Genomic DNA, 8,236 nt, shown 5'->3' with positions numbered 1-8,236 from the left:
CAAGCAGCTATACAGGAAACACTGGATGGCCTAATATAATAAACAGGTTTCAGAGTAGCAGCTGAGTTACTCTGTACTCGCAAAAAGAAAAGGAGTACTAGTGGCACCTTAGTGCCACTAGTACTCCTTTTATTTTTTTAATATAATAGAGAATTTTATGTTCTTAAAAAAATAAAAAGGTGAAATAAAGATTTACAGCGAAAAACCAGGGTTACACAGCAGACGTGCTATTATTGATGGGCCCTAATTTTCTCCTCTGCCCATGACTCTTCACCTCTACACCCAGTAGGTTTTTAATGAAATACTAGTCGTTTTTACAGAGAGTTTTACTGAAAAAGTGGACTTTGTGAGACAAGAGGGAGAACATGAGCTGGAAAGGAAATGACTAGAAATACCTATCACTACATGCAACTTTTCCCTTTCCTGTGCCACTGTTTTTCACTTTACAGTGGAAACTGCTAAAATTGGTTCAAACAGTTGTTCAAGTAAGTGTTTTTCCTGACCTCAGGCCAGGCCGGGATTTTTGTCAGATGACCATGGCCTCGATCCCGCGATATGTTCTTTATGGGTGTAGTCCTGCTGTCCGCAGAAATCCAGGCCTGTGTTACAGATGCATGGTTAAAACCTGGTCTATAGAACAATAACTGGATGATGGCTGGGCCATGCCCCAGTTACAAATCAGTTCAACAAGCGGGGTCACTGTGGCTCATGCGCCGTTCAGCGCTCCAGGCTGGGCCTCACGGGAGTGGAGCCAACAGCCGCGCCGTTTGGCACCCTGCTCCCGGTTTGCTGGCCGGTGTGGACGCCTGGCTTGGGTGTGGCTGGCCGGGGAGACAACTGCCCCGCTGCGCGGCCAGGGAACGGGGCAGGGGGACAATGCAGAGGGATCGCGGGGCAGCAGGCCGGGGCCGTGTGGACTGTGGAGAAATGCAGCTCCCGGGGTGCGTGAAAAGGGTCGGGTCAGGCCGGCAGCTCGGGGGAGGAGGAGGTGGTGGTGGCGGGTCCCCTCAGTCGGTCTGTCAGTCTGGGCGGGCGGAGGCCGCGCCTTGGCGGGGGTTGGGGATAGGCCCGGGCTAAGCGGCGGCCCCTCCCCCCCGGGCAGCTTTGCGTGCGACGCGCCGCGAGGCCCAGGCCCGAGACCCGGATGCAGCTCGGCCGGGCAGGCTCTGTTGGCCGCGAGGGGGCGCCGGCCCGGGGGCGCTGTGTCGCGGAGCGTCGGGGAAATGGCGGAGCTCGCAGCGGGCCTGGCCGCGGCCGTTCGTGGGGGGTAGCGGCACCTCCCCCTCCCCAGCGGCTGGCGGTGCGTGGGGACGGGGCGCTGGGCCTGGCTGGCGGAGGGAGGGGCTCGGGCGGGGTAGGCCGGGCGCCTCGCTTCGCCTCCTCCTGGTGGGCAGGCTCCGCAGGGCTGCGGAGGGCGGCCGCGCGGGGCCTGCCCGGGAACGAAGAACGGGCGGCCGCGGGGCTGGGGCGAGAGGCGGGGGCTGAGGCGAGGGGCCGGACCAAGGCGGCTGCCCCAGCCGTTGGGTGAGTCAGCAGCGGCGCGCGGCCGGCCCCCAGTGACTCAGCAGCGTCAGCCCCGGGTTATGCTCAGACATGCCGGGCCGCGGCCAGCGGAGGAGCTAAGCCCCGACTTGCCTTCGTCTGGCGACGCTATTTAAAGGCGGCCCGGCCCCGCCGCTTCATGCCAGTGCAGCGCTTCAGCTCCGCCGCGTGTGCGCCCGCCAGAAGCGCCCAGGTGAGGCAGGCTCGTGTCGCCGCTTGGCGTTATCCTTGCGGGGCATGGCTCTGCTCCTCCGTGCGGACTCCCCGCTTCGCCCGCTGCCGGGCAAGCTGCTAACACCGGCTGTCTTCATTTCAGGCAAATGTGCAACACCAAGATGTCAGCGGGGTCGGACGACCGCCTCGGCGCCTCTTCCATTCCCCACGCCGAGCAAGAGGCGCTGGTGAGTAGCCCTGGCCCCTGGCTCTCAGACACTGAGGTTTTCCAGCTGGCTGCGGGGCTTGGTGCCAATGGACCTGTTGGTAGACAGGTGTCGAGGGTGTGGATGCTGACTGCTCCTACATCAATGCTAGGAAATAGATGTTAATATTGGATTAAAGCCAGGGAAGTGAAGGTGGGTTCTCTTTAATCGCCCAGTTGTGGAGTAAATCAGCTTTCACGGTTGGGAGTGAAGGATGACACAGCTACCTAAACTTCATGTTTCTGCGATTTTGTTGTATTTAAATGTGTTCTTAAAGAAATGTTTTTAACAGGTGTTTGATTTTAATGCCAAGTTTGAGCCCCAAACAGGTTACTAGGTCCGTTCAGAATATAAAACCCATAAAAATAGCATTTACAATGGAAATCTTCACAGAATCCAATTAGAGCATTGGGAAAGGTGTATCTTCTAGCACTACATGGTGTTTGTATTGTTTCTGAGAGTCTGAATTTTACTGATTCCATTTAACTGTATGGTGATAGGTTTCAGATATTTTTTTACCCATTTTTTCATGTTCTCTATGTATATAAATCTCCCCACTGTATTTTCCACTGAATGCATCCGATGAAGTGAGCTGTAGCTCACGACAGGTTATGCTTAAATAAATTTGTTAGTCTCTAAGGTGCCACAAGTACTTCTTTTGTTTTTGTGAATACAGACTAAGGCTGCTACTCTGAAAGCTGTGTTAATGTGTATCAGCAAAAACAACGAGGAGTCCTTGTGGCACCTTAGAGACTAACAAATTTATTTGGCCAAATACATTTGTTAGTCTCTAAAGTGCCACAAGGACTCCTCTTTGTTTTCATTTAACTGTGGGTTTTCAGTATGTCACAATACCATCTTGTGCTGCATCAGAACTTAAAAGCAAAACAGGGTAAGAGACATAGATAGACCTTATAATGAAAAGCCATGGGGTATGGTGATTCATTAAGTGTGTCACGCTTCTGTCTGAGTACTGTACCAGAGCTGCAGCAATGGCGTTAGTCACTATCCTATGGTTTCTTTCACATCAGATGTGACTTAAGTTATTTAAAAAGTTATGGCATGCTGTTCCAAGTGAATTTACTTTGTCAGAAAAGTTAAGTAGTTACTAATAGTTTAAAAGGCTAGAAAGGTAGGAAAACATGAAAAAAGCCAGAAGTTCATGAAAGAGTACCATGCAGCTTAGGATGGAAAAATACACTGATTTATTTAAAATCAAAATACCTTAAAAGTTGGGGGGTTTTGTCATGGAAATCAAGGGAGTGATTGTAAGGCCTTGATCTGCAATCCATCTACAATGCCTGGGTGGGCCCTTGTGTTTGTATAGAGTCAGCAGTGCTCCTTGTGGGCACAAGCTTCCTCCCACACCTATCCAGTTGCAGGATCAGATCTTAAATAATACACTGGCAATTTACAACGCTGCAACTTTCTTTTTCCGGGGTGTGAAAAAACCCTCCTGAGCATAACAAGTTTCAGCATTGAGAAGCTCCAGTATAGATAGTGCACCAGTGCTGGGAGCTACACCTCTCATGAGGTGGGGTGTGTTTTTTTTTTTTTTTTAAAGAGCATTGGGAGAGCTCTTTCCCAGCGCTCTGCTGCAAGTACATAAGTCATGTTAAAGCACTGCCAGTGTAGACTAGCCCTAAGCTCTGTCTACTTATGGTACATTCTCTCTATTTCAGTGAGATGTTCATTCCCTTTATGAATCTGTTGTAAAATCATATGAATGGCCATACTGGGTCAGACCAATGGTCCACCTAGCCCAGAATCCTGTCTTCTGACAATAGCTGATGCCGGATGCTTCAGAGGGAATGAACGATACAGGGCAATTAGAGTGATCCATCCATCCCCTGTTGTCCAGTCCCAGCTTCTGGCAGTCAAAGTTTAGGGACACCTGCAGCATGGGGTTGCATCCCTGACCATCTTGGCTAATAGCCATTAATGAACTTATCTAATACTTTTTTGAACCCACTTATACATTGGGCCTTCTTAACATCCTCTGGCACTGAGTTCCACAGGTTGACTGTGCATTGTGTGAAGAAGTACATCCTTGTGTTTGTTTTAAACCTGCTGCCTACTAATTTCATTGGGTGATCCCTAGTTTTGTTATGTGAAGGTGTAAATAATACTTCCTTATTCACTTTCTCCACACCATTCATGATTTTATAGTCCTCTGTCGTATTCTCTTGAAGTCATCTCTTTTCTAAGATGAACATTCTGTCTATTTAATCTCTCCTCATACGGAAGCTGTTTTATGCCGTCTTATTATTTACCCCTTTCCTAATGGTTCCTAACATACTGCTAGCTTTTTTGACTGCTGCTGCACGTTGAATGGATATTTTCAGAGAACTATCTGCAATGACTCCAAGATCTTTCTTGGAGTCTAAATTAGTCGTTACCACTCATCATTTTGTATGTATGGTTGGAATTATTTTTTCTAGTGTGCATTACTTTGCATTTATCAACGTTACATTTATCACAAGCTAAATATGAGTCAATAGTGTAACGCTATGGCAAAAAAAAGCAAACATTCTGGGATGTATTAGCCAGAAGTGTTGTAAGGAAGACATGAGAAGTAATTCTTCTGCTCTGCTCTGTGCTGATTAGGCCTCAGCTGGAGTGTTATGTCTAGTTCTGGATGCCACATTTCAGAAAAGATGTAGACAAATTGGAGAAAGTCTAGCGAAGAGCAGCAAAAATGATTAAAGGTCTAAAAAACATGACTTCTGAGTGTTTAGTCTGGAGCAGAGAAGACTGAGAAGGGGACATAAGTTTTCAAGTACATAAAAGGTTGTTACAAGAAGGAGGGAGAAGAATTATTCTCCTTACTCTCTGAGGATAGAACAAGAAGCAGTGGGCTTAAATTGCAGCAAGGGTGGGTTAGGTTGGACATTAGGAAAAACTTTGTCAGGATAGTTAAGCATTGGAATAAAATTAGTAGGGAGGTTGTGCAATCTCCATCACTGGAGATTTTTAAGAGCAGGTTAGACAAACAACTGTCAGGAATGGTCTAGGTAATAATTATTCCTGCCATGAGTGCAGGGGACTAGACTAGAAGACCTCTTGAGGTCCCTTCCAGTCCTACAATTCTGTGATTGGATTTCATCTGCCATTTTGTTGCCCGGTCACCCAGTTTTGAGATCCATTTGTAACTCTTCACAGTCAGCTTTGGACTTAACAATCTTGAGTATTTTTATATTGTCTACAGACTTTGCCACTCACTGTTTATGCCTTTTTCTAGATCATTTATGAATATATTGAACAGCACTGCTCCCAGTACAGATCCTTAAGGGACCCTGCTATTTACCTCTTTCCATTTTGAAAACTGACCACTTATTTCTACCCTTTGTTTCCTATATTTTAATACTGATCTAGAGAGGACCTTCCCTCTTATCCCATGACTGCTTAGTTTGCTTAAGAGCCTTTTGGTGAGAGACCTTGTTAAAGGCCTTCTGAAAGTCCAGGCATATCTACTGGATAACCCTTGTCCACATATTTGTTGACACCTTCAAATAATTTTACTAGATTGGATTATGCATGATTTCCCTTTACAAAAGTCATGTTGACTATTTCCCAACGCATCGTGTTCATAGATAGCAGGGGTAGTCAATAGGCGGACCACGGGCCAAATCCGGACTGCCAGACGCTTTTGAATGGACCCCAAAATCTTATTTACTTAGAATTATTGTTACTGTACTGTATTTTATTATTTTCTCTGGAGTCTGGACTTTGCCTATACCTTGACCAAGCTTTTTGGACCTTGACAAAAAATAATTGACTACCCTTTTCAGCAATGCCTCAAGGCTTTTTTTTTTTTTTTTTTAAAGGTGGTTCCAAAACCACCTTTACTGACACCTCAATCTGGGATGGTTCCTCAGATTTGCTACCTAAAAAGAATGGCTAAGGGATGAGAATCTCCCCCGTATCCTCTGCAGTGAAGACCGATGCAGTGGCCTTGTTTTCACTGAGTGCTCCTTTAGCACATCAATCTCTAGTGGCCCCACTGATTCTTTGGCAGACTTCCTGCTTCTGATGTGCTTTAAAAAATTTGCTGTTAGTTTTTGTCTTTTACTAGTTGCTCTTCAAATTCTTCTTTGGCCTCCCTCATTATACTCGATTTGATGGAGTTTGTTCCTTTTTTGTTATATATCCATCTGTTGCATTTCAGTGATATGTTTGTATTGTTGGGTTGAACCAGTAATTAGGTTGCCTAACCCTTTCCATATAAAAAATTCTTGTGGCCCTTTTGTTTTTAGAAAGCTCTAACTGCTTCATAGTTTGCATCAAACCTTCGAAATATGGCAGAAGGAAAGTCCTTTGACCGAAGAGCTGTCTGTTTTGTCCCATGGCATTCAGATCAGGTTTTGCTGAGAGATGCATTTTTGAAAAAAGCCATTTCCCTTATCTCACCTGTTCTTCAGAAATATTTTGTCTCGATGCTGAAATAACTAAACATGAACATGTTAGGACTAGGTTCATGCTGCTGCTGAACCAGCAACAGCAGCATCGCACTCTATATTTGGAACACTTAAGAACTGTTAGAGCTGGTGTAGCACAAGATGATGTGGGGAGAGAGACACAGGGGCTTACGCCCAAACCCGGCAAATAGCTCTAATGAGCCATATAATTAACTTTGAGGGCACCATATGGGGTAGGAGCTGCCACACCTCCTAGTGGTGCAAGAGAGCTAGGCTGGGTTCCCCCTTCAGATACCAGCCTTCTACTTACCACCTAACGTAGTAAGTCTTGTAGTTCAAGAGAGAGCAGTCTGTGCTACATTGCTGAAAGTTCAGGGTTCACACCCAAGTGGTGGTGTATGATTTGGGGGAGGGAGGGTTGTTATAGTTGCATGTAATAGGATTTGTTCTTTTTTTCTGAAAAAGAAAAACCTAGGCAATTACGTAAGTATGTAAATGAATCTTATTTAGGTTGCAAAGACTGTTGTTGCCTGTGCAACCTTACTTTAGCCTCCATGTACATATGTATCTTGGCACAGTCTTTAATTATGTGATGACACACAGATTTTCACAGAACCCCTGTTTCATTTGATGTGAACAGTAAATGCACTGGGGGGGAATGACAAAATTAAGATTGCACAGGGAACCAAAAATCTGCCATGCCCTAACTTTGAGGTGCTTGACTTTTCAATGTAAATAACACTATTTTAACATAGTTTTTGTGGGAGTAATACAAAAGTAATCTATGGAGCTTTGGACTCTTTGGGGAGGACATGCACTATAAAAATTAAATATGTTGTTTGCTTTTTTTTTCCCTTTCAGGTTAAACCGAAGCCACTATTGTTGAAGTTGTTAAACTGTGCTGGTGCCCAAAAAGACACTTTTACAATGAAGGAGGTAAGTTATCAGAACTTCTCATTAACAATGATAGCAATAAATAGAAGTGTCACACTTACAAGTTTACCATACTTATTAGTGATCCCATAATGAAAGAAAAATAATGTGGTTTACTGGATAGGGCATCGATTTGGAAGCTGGGAGATGGTTCTGTTCCTGGCTCTGCCACAGTCTTGCTTTGTAACCTCTATCGAGTCACTTAACATCTATACCACAGTTTCTCTTGTCTGTAAAATGGAGTATATAGCTTTGAGAACTGCAGATGAAAACTGCTATGTAAAGTAGTATTTATTTATAACTGTTAATATTAATATGGAGTTGCAGGTGATAATTGAAAGGAGAATAGACTCTTTAGGGGGTTTGAAATAAGTTATTTTATATTGGTTTTATACTTTAAAGTTATAAATATATTTAGTATAGCTATATTTGTCTTGCATTGTAGGTAATATTCTATCTTGGCCAATATATTATGTCTAAACAATTATATGATGAAAAACAGCAGCATATTGTCCACTGTGCAGATGATCTTCTTGGAGATCTATTTGGGGTACCAAGCTTTTCTGTAAAAGAACACAGGTAACATTTCATATTCTTTGAGAGAGAGATCAGTATGAAATGTATGTAACACACTGAAAGTGTGTGTTGGTTTGCAATTTGTTGCATATTTTATTTGCATAAGTCTTGACAGATGGAATTGTCATAATTGTATGCCCGCTGGCCAAGTATCTAGTTTTTTAGAGGGAGGCCTGATTCAGCCTGCATTTATATCTATAACTGCCAGACCTCAGAAGCAACACAAACTTCTGAGGTTCAGTGACCTTATGGGCTTTTGTCTGCTTTGAAGAGAGATTCTCCTCTTTACCCCTTGAGGTAACAGCAACATAATTTAGACATTACACAAGCACTTAAGTCTGTCCCCTT

The 8,236-nt window shown here is 44.6% G+C and overlaps 1 protein-coding gene across 3 annotated transcripts in view; it reads left to right on the top strand.

Annotated features, from left to right (window-relative positions):
- The first annotated feature begins 1,167 nt into the window (after positions 1–1,167).
- The window catches only part of MDM2 (MDM2 proto-oncogene), a 29,107-nt gene continuing 22,038 nt past the window's right edge, over positions 1,168–8,236 (top strand). Inside the window, exons 1-4 of one of the 3 annotated variants that reach the window (XM_037886927.2) lie at positions 1,168–1,300; positions 1,859–1,943; positions 7,241–7,315; positions 7,758–7,891. In XM_037886927.2, coding sequence (XP_037742855.1) covers positions 1,863–1,943; positions 7,241–7,315; positions 7,758–7,891 — 290 coding nt within the window. In that variant the 5' untranslated portion in view covers positions 1,168–1,300; positions 1,859–1,862. Of the gene's footprint in view, positions 1,301–1,587; positions 1,736–1,858; positions 1,944–1,977; positions 2,115–7,240; positions 7,316–7,757; positions 7,892–8,236 lie in introns of those variants that run through there. The other 2 variants (XM_037886931.2, XM_037886937.2) reach the window with 2 other exon arrangements.

Source organism: Chelonia mydas, chromosome 1 (assembly GCF_015237465.2).
Source record: "Chelonia mydas isolate rCheMyd1 chromosome 1, rCheMyd1.pri.v2, whole genome shotgun sequence".
Lineage (NCBI taxonomy): Eukaryota > Metazoa > Chordata > Testudines > Cheloniidae > Chelonia > Chelonia mydas.
The sequence above is the reverse complement of the archived record's forward strand: the minus strand, read 5'-3'. Positions and strand labels throughout refer to the sequence as shown.